This window comes from Sebastes fasciatus, chromosome 16, assembly GCF_043250625.1.
Source record: "Sebastes fasciatus isolate fSebFas1 chromosome 16, fSebFas1.pri, whole genome shotgun sequence".
Classification (NCBI taxonomy): Eukaryota; Metazoa; Chordata; class Actinopteri; order Perciformes; family Sebastidae; genus Sebastes; species Sebastes fasciatus.
This window is the reverse complement of record NC_133810.1, coordinates 15,644,997-15,661,817: the sequence shown is the minus strand read 5'-3', so window position 1 is coordinate 15,661,817 and position 16,821 is coordinate 15,644,997. Positions and strand designations below refer to the sequence as shown.

At 41.8% G+C, this 16,821-nt stretch overlaps 1 protein-coding gene across 18 annotated transcripts in view; it reads right to left on the bottom strand.

Moving 5' to 3' along the window:
• Positions 1-16,821, bottom strand: part of nbeaa (neurobeachin a) — a 110,790-nt gene that overhangs the window by 37,184 nt on the left and 56,785 nt on the right. For all 18 annotated transcript variants that reach the window (XM_074611596.1, XM_074611592.1, XM_074611597.1 and 15 more), the window contains exons 12-22: positions 16,067-16,219; positions 14,171-14,339; positions 8,090-8,169; positions 7,666-7,728; positions 7,218-7,315; positions 5,230-5,322; positions 3,348-3,456; positions 3,158-3,239; positions 2,755-2,878; positions 2,473-2,665; positions 275-961 (exon numbers count right to left, since the gene is read on the bottom strand). In XM_074611596.1, the coding sequence (XP_074467697.1) occupies positions 275-961; positions 2,473-2,665; positions 2,755-2,878; positions 3,158-3,239; positions 3,348-3,456; positions 5,230-5,322; positions 7,218-7,315; positions 7,666-7,728; positions 8,090-8,169; positions 14,171-14,339; positions 16,067-16,219 (1,851 nt within the window). The remainder of the gene's footprint in view (positions 1-274; positions 962-2,472; positions 2,666-2,754; positions 2,879-3,157; positions 3,240-3,347; positions 3,457-5,229; positions 5,323-7,217; positions 7,316-7,665; positions 7,729-8,089; positions 8,170-14,170; positions 14,340-16,066; positions 16,220-16,821) is intronic.

Genomic DNA, 16,821 nt, shown 5'->3' with positions numbered 1-16,821 from the left:
CAACTCAACAACGCTACCTCGTGACAAGTAACCGCAGCAGTGCTACCACAGGGCTGAGTTTTCTCTTCCATTCTCGTGATTCTTCGTGATTGCTAGACGTTTTTACAGGATTACAATAGCTACAGATGACGGCTCTTTTCCGGTCCTTTTTCAGAGCTCATAAGTAATGGATTGCTGTCGGGGTGTAAAGACCATTTCAACCAATATAACAAATAGTGTATACTGGATAACACCGTCACCCCTGCCTTTAAGTAATCTTCATATTACATCCTACCTTGCTGAATAGAAATCCGTTGTTGCTCGGGACAATGTCCTTCTCGTCAGCCAATGTGATGAGCGGACCCATATTCCCATCATCCTCCAGGCTGACTCCCGAAAGCCCCAGGCTTGACCCCATCCCGACCCCCGAGCCTGCCGTGTCATCTTTAGGCGCCAGATTCCCATTAAGGTTTTGAACCACAGCGCAGTAAGCACTGTCCAGGAGAGAGTCCACCTCTACCAGAGGTCCGTTCTCTATTCCTCCCCCACCTCCTCCACCCACACCTCCACTGAGGCCTTCTGGAGACAAGTCCAGGTCATCCAACTTCACCTCTGTGGCCTCTACCTTCTCTGCTTTAATGTCTACCAGCAGGTCGTGGACCTCCACCCTCACCCCGGGACCGGTGCTCTGCTCCCCGGGAGTCAGGGCTTCTCCGTTGGGTCGCTTCACGGCGCCTTCTGTGAGGAGGTTGCGCGAGTCTCCGCCAGCCCCCTCGCTGTACTCGGCCTCGCTTTCAGGTGTTTGCGTCTGGGAGTTGTCGTCGATCTCCAGGTTGCCATTGACGACGGGGGCGGGCGTGGCTGAAAGCCCCGAGATGGTGGACACGGAGCCTTTCTTCCCTTTCTTCATGTTTTCCTCCTCCTGGCGCTGGTACTCTTCGTACATCTTAGCCAAGTACTCTTTATGGGCTTCGTAGGTCACCTGTGACGGATGGCGGGGATATAATTGGTTATATGATCGGGACACAAGCGCTGACAATAGTTAACCTTCACATCAATAACTTCTCCACCAGGTAGTCCTTATGGGGCTCATAGATCATCTGTACCAAAGGCTGCATGGACAAAACTGGGACACTAGCCTAACGGGGCTATTACACCATCATCCATAATGTCCCCTTGCTTTGGCACTGCCATGATGGGCGAGTTAAATACCCTCCACGGAACAGTGAACAGAGAGATGATCAGTTACTGAACATGATATCTATGATGTATCATAAGTCAGCGTGGCACTCCCTCTGGGCCTCGCAGGTTACTGAAACACGAAGTACGATTAACAAAAGTCAATATGTACGGATCAATAAAGCTTTTGTCAGCATTTTCACTCAAAATATCAATACCTACTAATCAATATCATCAGTACTATGTCTTCATTATTGGTGCAATAGATTTCAAATAAAGTTAAGCAAATATTGACCAAAGCAAACTATCCCAACTTCAGTCAGATATTTTTTAACATAAATCACATCAGACAAAGAGGCAAGATGACTCTTAAAGGAGAAGTCCACCCAACTGTACCAGTTTTTTCTGAAGTACTGTATATCATCGATTAATTCATCTGCAATCACTGGCAATTTTAGACTCTTTTTAGGGGTGCTCAAGCTAGAGTGAGGATATTGGTATCATATGAAACTAGAAAACATAAGAAATAATTTTTTTATCAACCATGTCATAGTAGCTTTTCGGGAAGGACGCTAAATAACGCTCCAAATTTAGTCCAAAATTTGGCGAGAGAAAAATGGCATGGCGATTTAAAAGGGGTCCCTTGACCTCTGACCTCAAGACTTGATGCAGAAAAAGCAAAAATTGGTGCATAAAAATTCACCAGAATTCAGGAAATGAAGTGTTTGACGCTCAAAATGTTCCTAGGGGGAGGACCCCCAGACACCCTCGCTTAATATATGTCCATCCCAATGTTGAACCGAAACCTACGCCCTTGACTGTACACGTAACATTCTCATTAGGCGCTGAGCCCCCATAAAAGTCTGATCCTACAAACACCCCTGTCTGCGATCATCAATGGAATTAAGTAGCGATTGACCTTGTTATCGTGTGCCAACCTTTCTTGTCTTCTTCCACTTTTACTCTTCCTCTATTGAATATACTAATATCTCAAATTGCTTTTCAACAGCTTTCAAAAAACAGGCTGTAATTTAATTTTGCATTAAGGTGTGAGTTATAGTGATAGTGATTGCAACAGTGGGAGAATCAGAGGTTTTTCAGTTAAGAAAAAATGATGGTTAAGGCCTGAAAATGTCAAATGCAATTTGGCTGCACGGCATTCTAATCTATTGAGGCTCCTCTTGATGCCGAAATCGGTATTTCTGTGTCTTCATTAATGGATTTCTTCTAGTTTGATTGTAAATAAATGAAAAATGGTGAGAGTACAGAGAAGCCGTTGCTCTTTGATACTTAAAGTGCATGTCTCACTCTCACCTTGGAGTGTGCGATGGATAGGGTATCAACCCAGACCCTCCACCCGCCCCATTCGTATTTGATGGCGTGGTAGAGCAGGATCCTAAAGATGTTGTACACCATCTCAGTTATTTTCTGCTCCTCTGGGTTTTTTGGGTTGATGTACCCGAGGGAGAACATCCAGTCCTGCCACACAGAGCACTGCAGCAGGCAGCTAGAACACAACACAACACAACAATCAATGTAAGAAGCAAAAGACATGTAGCAGAATAAATGCAAGTGTAGTCATTTGTGTGCTCTTACCGCCGGTTTTCGCGGCTGTTACTGAAGAGTTTTATCATGTCAGAAAGAAAGAGTCTTCTGACTTCCATCAGCTCAGCGCTGGGAGAGGAGTTCTTCAGCAGGGTGGCCACTACCTTTAGAATCACTGGGTGGGAGGTAAAAACGGGGAGAGGAAGAAGGAGATGAGAGAGTAAGAGAAGCAAATATATATATATATAAAAAAAAGTATTTTAAACGAGAGAGAAAAATGTGAGGGACAGCAGAGTGAGAGGCAGATCAATAAGCGGGAGATGGCAGCAGTGTCGGCTTCTGAATCGAGGCTTTGTTGTTTGTTTACTCGCATTAAAAACAACACTGCATTATTGGCAGACCAAAGAACACAGAGCGACAGGGAGACGCAGGCGACAGTGTTTTCTGTACTTACTGGGATTCTGGATCTTGACAGTGGAGTCGGGCTCAGGGTGGGGTTTGTGAACCACCTGAGTGCAGACCTGCTCTGTCAGAATCTGCACACACAAGAGGATTAACTGCCGTCAATTAAACGCCATGGATTCTGACAACTCACATCACTTCATGTGCGTTGCTATGGGGATGTCAATGAGCCAATCACCTACCTCATACAGAGTGTTGTAGGTGGTGACAGAGACGGTGTTGGTGTGCATCATGAGCCTCTCCCCCAGCAGTGTGAACAGACTGTGCGTGTGCATGATCTCTACCTTCCTCCTGCAGGGAAACAAACACGCACACACACACACACACACACACACACACACACACACACACAATCACACATAACAGGGTTTATGACAGCTGAAATTGACATTGATTGTCACTGGCCTGATGACAGTCTGATATTGGCAGGCGGCACCATGTGGCCCCGTCAGTTATGATGGGACCAAAGAGGACGAGGGATGAATACCAACAAGGTAAATTAACAAGAGACATTAACACAACGGCAACACTGCAGGCGTCACCGGGGCAACATTTGTATGGCTGCACATTATTAACTTTGAATATTAACCTTGCCTGTGGGCAAAAACCGTGTCTCTAAGAGGCTTTTAACTTGAGAGGCTCAGAAATCAGGTTGACTAGCTTTGAGGATTTTTAAAAAATTGAATTAAGGGAATAATGCTCAGAGCTGCTGTATATTCCTGACTGTAATCAGGTTGCTAGAAACAGGAAACAAAGGAAAGTTTGCACATTATATTCCCTAACGAATCATTTAGCTTCCACTATCATTTTGTATCATGAAATGAAAAATGTATTTTAAACCCTTTTAGATCACCTCCCCGGTCATATTGTGCACCTATTTAACAAAATATGCAAACAAAAGCAAATCTATTAATTAGTATTTTTATATCAAAATCCATTCATCTTTTCTTCCTGTAAAACAAAATATGACATGTGCTTGCGTAAGCTAGTACCAACCAGTTTCAACAAATAATATCATGACATCCATCCATCAATCAATCTGCAAATTTTAGCGACAAGGGAGGAGGCTTTGTAATGCGCTACATCCTAAGCCCGCCCACTTTTTAGCGGTCCAATCAAATGCGAAGGATTTGATTTAAATCCCTCTTTTTTATTATTTTTTTTCTCTCCGTTATTCTCCCAGCTTTTCTTTTTATTACTTTGTCATTGATTGTAAATTCTGAAGCAGCTAAGCTGCATATATGAAAGTGGTATTAAAACAAATTAATTATGAATAAAAAAAAATAAAAAAATCCTTCTTTAACAGTACAATGCTCTAATATTCTGTTTCATTGAGGGATACTCACGTTACAGAAGCTAAGGACGCTCTAACTTCCGTAACACTGGGACTTCAAGCCGATAAATCATCAGATTATCGGTAAATCACATGAACATACGTTATGTGCAATCGATTAAAGCATTATGATATAATATAAAAAATATTGAAATGTCTTAAAAAAGTGTAAATGCTGTTTTATTTATCGCTAAATTATTATCTGGATCAATATTACATTTCCAGAAGTACTGCAGTGACATGTAAAGTTGAAGAGGAAGCCCTACAGGATGTTTGGTTGGAGCAGATGTTAAGTAGGTGGGGGACTGAAGGTGCGGGGCTCAGGTGCAGCTTGGCAGCCTGCTCCCATGTCGTGCAGCGAGAGGAGTGCATGTCACATGGGATGAATAAATCCCCCAGCATTCTTTGCTGCTCATCAAGGTTCCACCTCCCTGCCAGTGCACACTGTCAGAATGATTATTCCGCCTGGACGTGATGATGAGGACATTATCTTTACGCACACACACAAACAAACAGCCTTTCGAAGGCTCACTGGAGGCTGCGCTGCTGTAGTGTTTCAGTTTTTACTGCAGTGGCCTCTCAGTCTCTCTACTCTGATGCAGTATTTTTGTTTTTAGCTGTGACAGAAAAAAAAAAGATTTAAGTGCTCCTTTATTTCAGTGATTCACCATTTACCGAGCACCAAACACCACACAGCAGAATATGCCAGACGGAGGCAAAGAGGTACTGACTTGTGACCAAGGTGCTTGAGGAAGTAGCCCAGGACTTTGAGGGCTTGGACCCGGATACTCTCGCTCTTAGAGGCCAGGAGCTTGCAGATCACCCTGTAACATGTCAAACACACAGCCACACTGATTACATGTCAATTAAGGGATTATAATACCTTAGATGTAGGCTACAAGTAAAGAATCATTCTTCTGTGTGTGTAGTAAACACCTGCTGCCTGATACTCAGTAAACATCCTCAAAGTTAGCAACACGTGCGCTGACTGAAGCATTTTTCTTCAAAAGGAGTGTACTCAGAGGACATGAAAGTGAAAAAAATGGGAGAACACAACACAGTTTGCTGACTAGCTCTCCGGCAACAGAAGATTTACCATAGCAACCAAAAACACATCCATGTGCAGTTGTGCTTTAGGGGACTTAGCGACACAGTTAGACTCATATATCATATATTAAAGATAAAGGTTACACAGGTTATTTTGTACAATAAAGACTAGAGAATACATTTAGGGCTGTTTGATGTGGCCGAAATCTTCTATCACAATATAGGTGATTTCATATCTGGATGATGATATAAATCACAATAAAGCATGTTTTCTGGTCAATAAATAAATAGTGTATATGAAATAACCACATGGTAAAGCCTATGCTTGTATACTCCTATGTGAATTAAACACTTGACATATGAAAAGTACTGATTATTTTGTTGTTTTAAAGAAAACTGTTTTAAGTGAAATTATAAGAAATAAATATAGGCAGAGCCGATATCAAGATAGAAACAATATAGGAAAATATATACGATAGACATTTTAATATAATTTTGACGATATATATCGTCAGCCCTAATTGCAGTGGGTAAATTTTAAAATCTAAATCTTTCCCTGCTTTTAAAATCTTCACTGCTGAATTTGTAAATTACTTTGAGCCTCTAAATCTGCTTAATAATAATAGGAGACATGTAATGCAGCTGCTTTGTTTTTTTAAAAAAAAGATTTAAATTGTATAAGGTATGGCCTTTCTATATATGAATTTTAAGTTTATTTTGTCCATTAATAATTAAAGAATATTAATTGATATTGTGTATTGTTCCTTGCTGTTATACAAATGCATAAACATGAAAGGTCTAACCAAAAATGTAAATCAAATGTTTTCAGACAGTAGGGCTGTGTATTGGCAAGAATGTAACGATACGATATGTATCATGATACAGGGGTAACGATTAAATATATTGCGATATATTGCGATTCCGTAAGCAAGGCAATATATTGTAATTTTTTGTCCAAATCTAATTTTAGGAAAATTGTCATAGTATTAAGACACACCTGCATATGCATACAATCTGAGTAAAACAGTCACTATGTGAAATGGCTAACACTGTATGGGTATGACATCATTACAAATGAATACAATTGGATTCATTGGATCCACAAGAGTCTCAGCTTTCCAGTCATACCCGATTTATGAAATTTCAAGACTATTTAAGGACCCCCAGTATGCAGAAATATTCAAATACACCATTATAGAATAGGTGAAAATAACAAATTTGTACTGCTTGCAAAAAACGACATAGTTTTTGCCCAAAACTGCATGTGATTATCATAAAGTGGGCATATCTGTAAAGGGGAGACTCGTGGGTACCCATAGAACCCATTTTCATTCACATATCTTCATATCGTTCTTCACGACATGCAAATATGACAAGGTAACGTTAAACCTGAGCCCGCTACAACCTCCTAAAGACAGCATAGCTGCCGGGTCCGCTGGTGAGCCGTCAGATTTTTAAGAAGTTAATTAAAAATCAATACAGCGTTTTGGAAAATCGATAGTATCGATATCAATAAAATTGCGATACTCATGTGTATTGATATTTTTTTTACACCCCTATCAGATAGACAATGATTAAAATCATATTTAATAAAGAAAGGTATTTTTTCATAAGTAAGTATATCTGAGGTAGCATCACATCTTTTGTGTTTGTGTATGTGGGCAGCATTCACCTTATTCCATTTCTCTGGTCAAACGCAGGGATCATGGACGCTGGGTGTTCAGACATAAGAGCCACCAACAGCTGGAGCACGTCGTGGATATTCTCATCCTGCCGACAAAAGAAAGCGAACAGGTGAAAAAAGGAGGAAGAGGGTTAAGAGGACAAAGAGAGAGTTGTAGGGGTGGACAAAGGAGGAGGGGGGGGTTGCGGAGGAGCAGGTGGTATTTCAGAGCAAGAATAGATATAATCGTTACAGAAGAGTACATTCTGTTCAGTCCATTGTTGCGTCATTTTGCATGCTGTCGCGGCGCCAAAGCTGACTCACACTCTCGCTCGTTTAAGTGGACCATCACTCCGGCCCACAAATTATAATGCACATTTTGCCACCAGCTCCACTCAACCGCTCTCTCTGTCTCCCTCTGTCACAGTGTCTCTTTGGCACAGAAGTTAGCGTTTACCTCATGCATGGTCAAAAGGTAGTTGAGGATGCTTTGCAGCTCGTCCTCCTTCACGCCTCGGTCCTGTGAAAAAAACAAAACAGACATGGCATCTTAATGATCTCCGGTTGTTTCTACATCTTCTTAACCTCAGATGACTTCATTAATTCTGTTCCTGGCTGATGCATTTTGACCGTGAGGAAGCAACAACACACACATGTAAATACAGGAACAAATCAATACAAGCACACACAAACACAAAAGACACAGTGTTTCATTCAGGCTGCTGATCTATAATGCAATTCTCCACACACACACAAACACATTTCAGATTAAGCCCACGGCCCCCAGGAGCGAGAAAAAAAACAGAGGACATAATGGAAAAAAAAGCGATTTCTTGCAACTTGAACTATGCAATGAAGATAATCAGTTTCTCTCACTGTACCTTTAGTATGAGTTGTTTGAGGAAGAGAAGCATGAAGGCTCTGAGCGAGATGATCTCCTTTTGGGATGGTCGTGGTCCTTCTAAACAAAAACACACCCAAACAAAAGAATAATTTCCTGTTAAAAATCAATTTTTTATGCACAATAATGATCAGCTAAATAAGTCTGTAGCTCAGTCTGAGTGAGCCCTACTGTGTGCTGATATTAGGTTTTATGAGGCTTCCTGGAGAGCAGAGAAAAACATGTTAACACAAGCAAACACACACACATACACACACTGTAAATCACTGTCATTAACTCCAGGAGCAATTTGGCAATCTGGATATTTTATAGTTGTGCTAATCTAACTGATTACAGCATAGACAGAGCAATTTACAAAAAACGTGATTGATGGTCCAAATGATCCAAACCAAACAAGCACTGTAATCCACTGTATCTACTTTAACGCTCTGGCACTCCGTCCGCTGTTTGCCGTGGTGGGCTACGGAGAAATAATCAAGCTAAAAACACAAAAGCATCTGACGCATAACACGAGCAATTCCTCATGTGGGTCTGATGTCATGCCTCTGGTCTTTTGCCATTCTTGAAGCATTTAGCTCCATTTTGCCGTGATTCATAACGGCCAGAGCTCAATGACCCGTTTCAGAAATGTGGTTTAAGCTTGTGTTTTCAACGGTTGTGTTTGTTCAATCTGAAATTTGGCTGCATTTAGCTTAAATAAAGGCTTCCTTTTACCTCGGAAAATATGGCATAGTAGCCCTTTTAAAAGAAGAAAACTGACAACTCAGATGTTGGCACTGCATTTTCATTGTTGTAACTGCATTTCATTCATTTTTTAGGTGTTTAATGTGAGCGCCAGATACACTAGAAGCTTAAGGCTGAGATGAATCGGCTCAAAACGGCTGCCAAATAACTAACTAATGGAATTCTGGTGCCAAATAGAAAAAAAAATGCATAGATTCAGATCAAGCAAGGATGACATAAGACCCACCCTTTAAAGATAAGGGCATTTCTCCTTTAAAAGTCCAGTGTGTAGGCTCTGGCTATGAGGTGAGGAGATTGCAACCCACTAAAGCCTCTCCAGTGTGCCAAAGCGGTGTTTGGTGTTCGGGCATACACCGATTACATACACTGTCGTTTTGCTTTTTTTACAGAAATAAAACCCATTTAGTTCATTTTGGCGTATCAGCGGCGTAGTTGGACGACGGACGCTACAATCTGAAAGTGAAAGTGTCTGTTCCGTATGGAGTCTCAGCTCAGAGTAGCAGGAGTCAGATTTCACACACGGGACGAGAGAGAGTTGACAGGCAAGACGATGGCGGAGGATTTGGTGTCAAAGCGAAAAGCAAAAGCGCCTATTTGGCAATACATCAGATTTAAACCCAATGCTATAAGGCAACCATAACATTAATGAAGCAGTCGCTGTGTGGAGGACGGAGCGGTCACAGCCTGTTTACGCGACGGAGCAGCGCCGGGTGGAAACCTCGCAGCGAAAGCTGGACGGAGTGGCCAGACACAGCCATCCAACGGTGAGATCAAGGTAAGAACTCTCCACATATTGAGCGCTGTCTATTCTTGTAAAACGTCCAGTGTAATCGCTAACACCGGTGTTGTCACAAGTTTATTAACTGCTGGGAAAATTTCCTCACCGTCACATCCCTACGGTGGCCGACGCGAAAACGTGAATGTCCCTCTATAGAGCCAATTGCTGTAAGAGTAGCATAGGTCAATTGGAGCAGTGGCAGTGCGTAGAGTGTGTGGGAAGTGAGATGTGAAGCAAGAGAGGGAGAGCGGCAGCGACGGGAGCGAGTAATGTCATCGACTCCGCCCCAAACAGGAAAAGTTCACAGTGTTTGGTTTGTTCGTTCAGGGCTACTGTAGAAACATGGCGGAGCAACATGGCGGACTCCGTGTAGAGGGGACCCACTCCCTATGTAGATATGAACGGCTCATTCTAAGGTAACAAAAACTTAACGATTCAAATTTTCAGGTGATTAAACACCAAAGAAAACATAGTTATTAATATTATATTCCATTTCTGCCAATAGATCCCCCTAATTGTTACACACTGGTCCTTTAATGATCCCAGCAGTCACTGCAGCCAGATAAAGTTGACTTTCCTTTTCTCTTCTACAGATGTCATTAACAAACAAACAGTCAGTACACAATAAACCTCACGAGCCTGTTCTCTTCAGCATTTTACATCCCCAGCAGAGGTCTGTTAAGTTTATAAGGCAACTATAAACATTTATGATGTCCGGCTTATGAGCTGTGTCAGGATGTTTGGAATTGACCTTATTGTATGCGAGGCTTGCGAACTACAAAGGGAGAGCACTGCAATAGCAAACAGCGTTTAATTGTAAGCTCAATAAAATGCACCTCGTCCTCTCAGAACATTTAAACCGATATCTGACCTGTAGCTGCTGCTTGGACAGCGGAAGTAAAGCGAGGAGAAACACAAAAGACTGAGGGTGTGAAAGGAGGAAGATACGGAGCTTCTCCCCCTCTGTATTTTTGTCATGCTCTGCTGGCGTTGAATCACACGAGTGTGAACTGGCTTCAGTCTGCTCCTCACAAAGCCAAAACATGACACTGAAGCACTCCCCTGTGATTCATCATCATTACCTGTCAAGCTGGTACATGTTGGCGGTGTCGTGACACTCGCCATCCATCATGGTTACGCAGCAGCTCTGTGTCAAACGCGGACGCACCAGGTGAAGGTATATTCATCTAAACCGCTCCTCAGGCCAGGGGCAGCTTTAATTATCGTCTTTTATACCTTGAAATTAATTTTCCTCCTCTTATGCTCCTTTTATCCTAATCTGACTCAACAGTTTTATCCTGTCATTGTGAAAAGACGGTTTTGTTCTGCCTGTCTTTTTTTTTTTAGTAATGAATCTATGCAAGTTCTGTGTTCGTGCAAGTGTGTCTATATAAGTTGATTTGATTTAAAAATATAGTGAATTTCTGTCTTTTCATTCGAGGTTTGTTTGTTGATCTACATTCAGTCTGTGTGTGCTCAAGATTACTTACTGAAACATAAGATATTTACTCTCAGATTTAACTCCAATTAAATGCATTATGTTACAATACATTACAGGGCACAATACAGTAAAACAAAATACATGAAAATAATGGTATCACAGAGGTTATCAGAATAAAAAATAAATAAAAGCACTTTCATTCTTGTTTCACTCAATAGGAGCTATTTCATCACTGTTTCGGTTGCATTATAATTTAGCTGCAGAGTTCAAAAGCAATGTACCTGACTGTTGCAAGGCCTGAGGTGTTTTTATTACAGTACACGCTCTCCCTTTTTGTGGTTCTAAAGGCAATTTTTAAACATCAAATGAAGCTATTTGTGAAATACAAGGAGAGCTTGGAGAGGAACTGTGTATTTCTAAGCAGGGTTTCAAAGATTCAAAGCAGGTGCAGGGTAAAAATACACTAATGAAAAAAAAATACTGTATATCTGCAACTTTGATTCAACCTCATTACTTCAGACTGAGGCACAGTTAAATACATTTCTACCCACATCGCACAGTGTAGGTTCAAAATATATGTCCATTACTATGCAAATTAATTCCATCAATGCATATCGCACACTTACAGTATAGTCAAGTGCCCACACATGTGCAGACGTCCAAGCCACAACAAGCACATCGTTTAGCTTTGAACGACCATTAGTATGTGTCTGAGGCTAATTGCTAACGTTATCTGTGCTTCTTTATGGAGCTGAAATCCCAGCAGTCAAACAGCAATATCGCCAAACAGAAAGGAAACCAGACAGCCACTTGATTACAAATTCCAAAAGCTCCCCTTGGATGTGCCAATCAAATCCGTCTGTTGCCATGGCAACGTGGGATGCGTATTCATAGTCAGCGGAGGGTCCCGGGCAAAAGAAGAAGGTTGATTAAAGTGAAAGGCCTCCTCTGAAGACCTTTCTGAAGCTCTGGCATGTGGTAACACTGTTCTCTGCTGAATTACAAAAGGCAGAGTCAATGTAAAATCTGATTTGTCACTGTGTTGTGTTTGGAATATGGTGTGTTTTGTAATTGTTCTTCTTTTAAAAAGTATTAGGGCTGTCAATTGATTAAAATATCTAATCGCAAATTAATCGCACATTTTTTTATCTGTTCAAAATGTACCTTAAAGGGAGATTTGTCAGGTATTTAATACTCATATCAACATGGGAGTGGGCAAATATGCTTGCGTTATGAAAATGGATGTATATATTTATTATTGGAGATCAGTTAACATCACAAAACAATGACAAATATTGTCCAGAAACCCTCACAGGTACTGCATTTAGCATAAAAAATATGCTCATATCATAACATGGCAAACTCAGGCCTAACAGGCAACAACAGCTGTCAGTGTGTCAGTGTGCTTACTTAACTATAATTTGCCCCAAACTGCATGTGATCATCATAAAGTGGGCATGTCTGTAAAGGGGAGACTTGTGGGTACCCATAGAACCCATTTACATTCACATATCTTGAAGTCAGAGGTCAAGGGACCCCTTTGAAAATGGCCATGCCAGTTTCTCCTCGCCAAAATTTAGTATAAGTTTGGAGCGTTATTTAACCTCCTTTGTGACAAGCTAATATGACATGGTTGGTACCAATGGATTCGTTAGTTTTTTTTAGTTTCATATGATACCAGTATCTTCACTCTAGCTAAAACTGAGCCCGCTACAACCTAAAAATCACAAGTTGTGTTAATGCGTTAAAGAAATTAGTGGTGTTAAAATGAATTCGCGTTAACGCGTTATTAACTTTGACTGAATATATTTAATAGATTACTATTACATAGGCAACACAGTTATTCTTCTTAAGAAACAACAACCATTTTTTACATGAAAAGAGAACGTGCTTTCTATTTTTTCTGCAGCGGTCTCACTCACTCTCAAACATGCAGAACCATTTGCAGACGGGAGCTGCTGCTAAGCCTTGCTGATGAGCAACCAGACAGTGGTTGTTAAGGGAAGGGAGAGTTACCCACTCACACCCACTGAATGCATGAATGTGTCTGTGTGTAGCATTAATGACCACTTTCTTTCTTGTCATTATCTCCATGTAGAAACAATGATCAAATAGCCATCTGTATTTTATACAATTTGAGGAAGCTGTAATTATTTGACCTGACATTACATCAGGTCAGCCATTAAACATTCAGTTAGCTATTCAAGTCTCATTGACTGCTGACTTTAGGGTCCTCATGGTGTTTTTTTCAGCCATAGGCTGAAACTGATTTGACAAATTTAAAACCTCTTTAGTTCAGTGACTCATCTTAAAAAGCAAATCTTCGTCAAACGCATACAATTAAAAGCATATTTGCTGCATGTAACCATGAGTATTGTAGAGTTAAAGCTCCAATACTATGAATAGAAAGTGTTCAAGTTCAAACCCTGCTTACTTTCTCACCTCTGCATATCTGGCAAATCGCAGCGGGCTTGTCGGATTGTCAGAAAAGCTACAGTAATGGTCTGACACAGCCCCTTCAATCCTGATGTCAGAAAGGTGTAGGGGGGGAGTGGGTTTCAGACATTGTTCGGCCACTCGACAAGCACTTTGGTTGGAGCTTACGACACCTTAAATTGCACACACAGGTGTGAAAGTGACAGTGAATGTGTCTTTGTGTGGTCGCCCTGTAACGGGACAGGCTCCAGCCCCCATGTGACCTCACACAGGACAACCACAGAAGATGGATGGATAGACGGATGTGTCAGAGATTGACAACACGACTATGTGTATAGATAAAAGCAGCTGTGTGTACTTGCAGTAAAAATCCAGTAAAACGCTGTCACTAAAAGATGATAAGTATGTTTAAGACGAATAAAGACAGAGAAACAGAGTGTTAAGTCGTGTGCAAAGTCTGAGACTTTACGACAGAAATGGAGACAGAATAAAACCAAACAAAGCTATGAACTGTATCGACAGATAGCTAGGTCAGGAATACAGTGTCTTTAAATCTCTGGCGGTGTTCATTATGAAGTACTAAATAAAAGAGAGTCATTTATCTTTCTTCTTACAGTGAGAATGTCTTCATGTCTGCAGATTGTGTGCAGGTGTGAACCTACCAAGACCTTTGGGGGTGATTCCGCTGCACTCCAGCGGGTTGATGGCCCAGTAGTAGTACTTGAGAGTGTGCATCAGCTGCAGGACGGTGCCCACGCGGCGGATGGTAGTGTAGATGGTGGCGGTGCCAATGAACTCCGATGACAGGTATGTGTAGAGGGATAGTTGGACCTGAATACACACACACATCCATTTATACAGTACATACGCACACAAAAGTCGACAGACAAACACAATTTTGTTTCTAGTGTTTAAACAAAAAGCAGTTTTATTGTGAAAAGACAGCCACAGGGGAATGAAGGGAATCTTCCCTCCAGCAAAAGCGCCAAGTGTTTTTCTGCTTTGTGTTATTTTTGATGTTTCTGTGCCTGAAGCCGTCAAGCATCTGAGGGGCTCCTTACGCAGCGCTGACAATTACGGAGGGCGCTCTCCAATTGCTTATTTGCTCCTTACTGTTCCCTTTTTCCCTCTCTTAATATTCCTTTAACCAGTCCTCTCCGTCGCCCGTACACAGACTCGAGTCTGCTGCACGCCCGCAAATCTCCGAGCTCATTACAGTGACCACGACGCTAAGGACCAGCCTTAACGAGGTAGCTCTGGTTAAGCGGATGAAATTAGCGGAGTGCCGCGGCCTGACCATACCACATCACAGCTCATCTAGAATGGAGGGCGAACTCAGCTGGCTTAAATGGCCTTCATTACATCGCTTTTCACACATTGAGCTGTTTATCAGGCGCCATTTACGACAGGTTCAGCTGCAGAAAAGCTTGAAATTCCTTTATCATAGCACAATAGTTTGTGCTGCACTGCTGCAGCAATAGCTTGTAACAAACATTTCTCCATCTCTGACAGGATTCAGTTCACCAGCAGTGCTTGGTAAAAAAAAAAAAAACAGGCTCCTTTTTTTTTAGTGCGAGTAAGAGAGATGTTATGAGACGGGAGATGAGGCTCAGATGTGAGTCCTTAAAAAGCTTCCTGTCCTGAATATGACCAAGGATATTCTTACTAACAATGAAGGTGATGATAATACCCTGAGAAGTGGAAAATATTAAAGCTCAGCAGGAGACAAGAATGGTACAGCGGAGGTAAGATTAAAAGTTTAAATTATTTTTTGTGTGTGCGTCTTGTTCTCATTATGGCCCTGCTGATTTGTGGTAATGCTTTTTCAATTGAAGGTAACAACCCAATAGGCAATCACATCACTTTCGGACTGTTTCGACGTGTCAACTAGGGTTGATATGTCTACGCTGCGTCGGATTCTGACTTTCACATCCTCCTTATTTTCCTGAGCTGCAGCAACTGCTCAGTCGCATTTCTTCCGTCTTAACTCCAGCATGCCCTGGAGAGCGATACTGCCGTGCCCAGGAGCCAATCACGTCTCAGGGTCAGAGGGAAGAAGACGGGGAGTCAGGAAGTTCTGGAAATAATGGAGGCGAGAGCTGACTGGCCCTGCGGGAACGCCAGGAACACTCACATCTAGTTCAGTGAGTGAGAAGGAAAGAAGGATCTACACATCTCTCTCCTGTCCCGGGGTCTTTTCAAATGTCACTTTCTCTCTTTGTTTCCTTCGTTTGCCTGTTCTGTCCTTTCCCCTGCGTGATGTGCCAGCTCCTCCCTCCATGTCCTGTAACCCACCTTTGTTATATTATTGTAAAGGGCAATGGGCACTAAGATGTCAGTCCCTCCTTCCTCTTCGTTTTGTATTTATTGCTTGTCTCAATTTTCCCTGCATTCAGAAAAATCTTCCTGAGCAGTTCTTTTTCCAATTTGTCTCTGTCGGGGTCTGGGTCTATCACCCCATTTATTCTCTTATACAGACCACCATCTTCTGTTTTTTTGCAGCAAGGTCATGAAATCACACACACACATATGCAGTAAATACACACAAATAAACAGACCTTGGCAGGGGTGTGTATCCAGATGGCAGCGTTGAAGAGGACATGGTCACAGAGCTGTTTGAGGAGAGGCGCTCCATGAGGTAAACCATCCAGATACTTGGCGAAGGACAAGAACTGTTCAAGTACCGCCCTGGTGATGTGGACTCGTGACGACTGGACAAAAGACGGGAAACATAAACTGTGATTTAAATCTGAACGGTCACGCATTTGTAAATGACATTGAAACAGTGTCTTCATACGGTACTTAAATATACGTTGATAATAGGTTCCTGGGCAAGATCTCAACAATAAATATTCTTTGAACTGTTACAAAGGATGACTGCATCCATACAGTGCAGTAGATGCCTAGTTGCCATGGTTACTGATTGACATTTTCAGAAGACACAAGCCAAATGAGAAGGGGTTTAAATTTAAATTACCGTGTCAGGAGATGCTGTCAGCCAACAGTATAGCCAGTGTATAACTCTGGTGGTTACAAGGTGCCTGTGCTCTCTAACAGTTGTCAAAGGTGTTAAGTACCTAATTTGCACCAGTAACCAAGTCTCTATTGTAGTTCATGTGATATGGCTTTTTGCACATTTGTGACATACTGTTACTTCCTGTTGCAGCTAGAAGAAACGAGACTAAATAAAAAAAACTTAATTTGTTTGAAAGTTTGTTGTATAGTGAATGTACTTGGTACCCTTAAGGTTAAGCCCAGGTTAAGCACACAGCACCGCTCCACAGGCGCATCACCTATCTTGACCGTTGCCTTT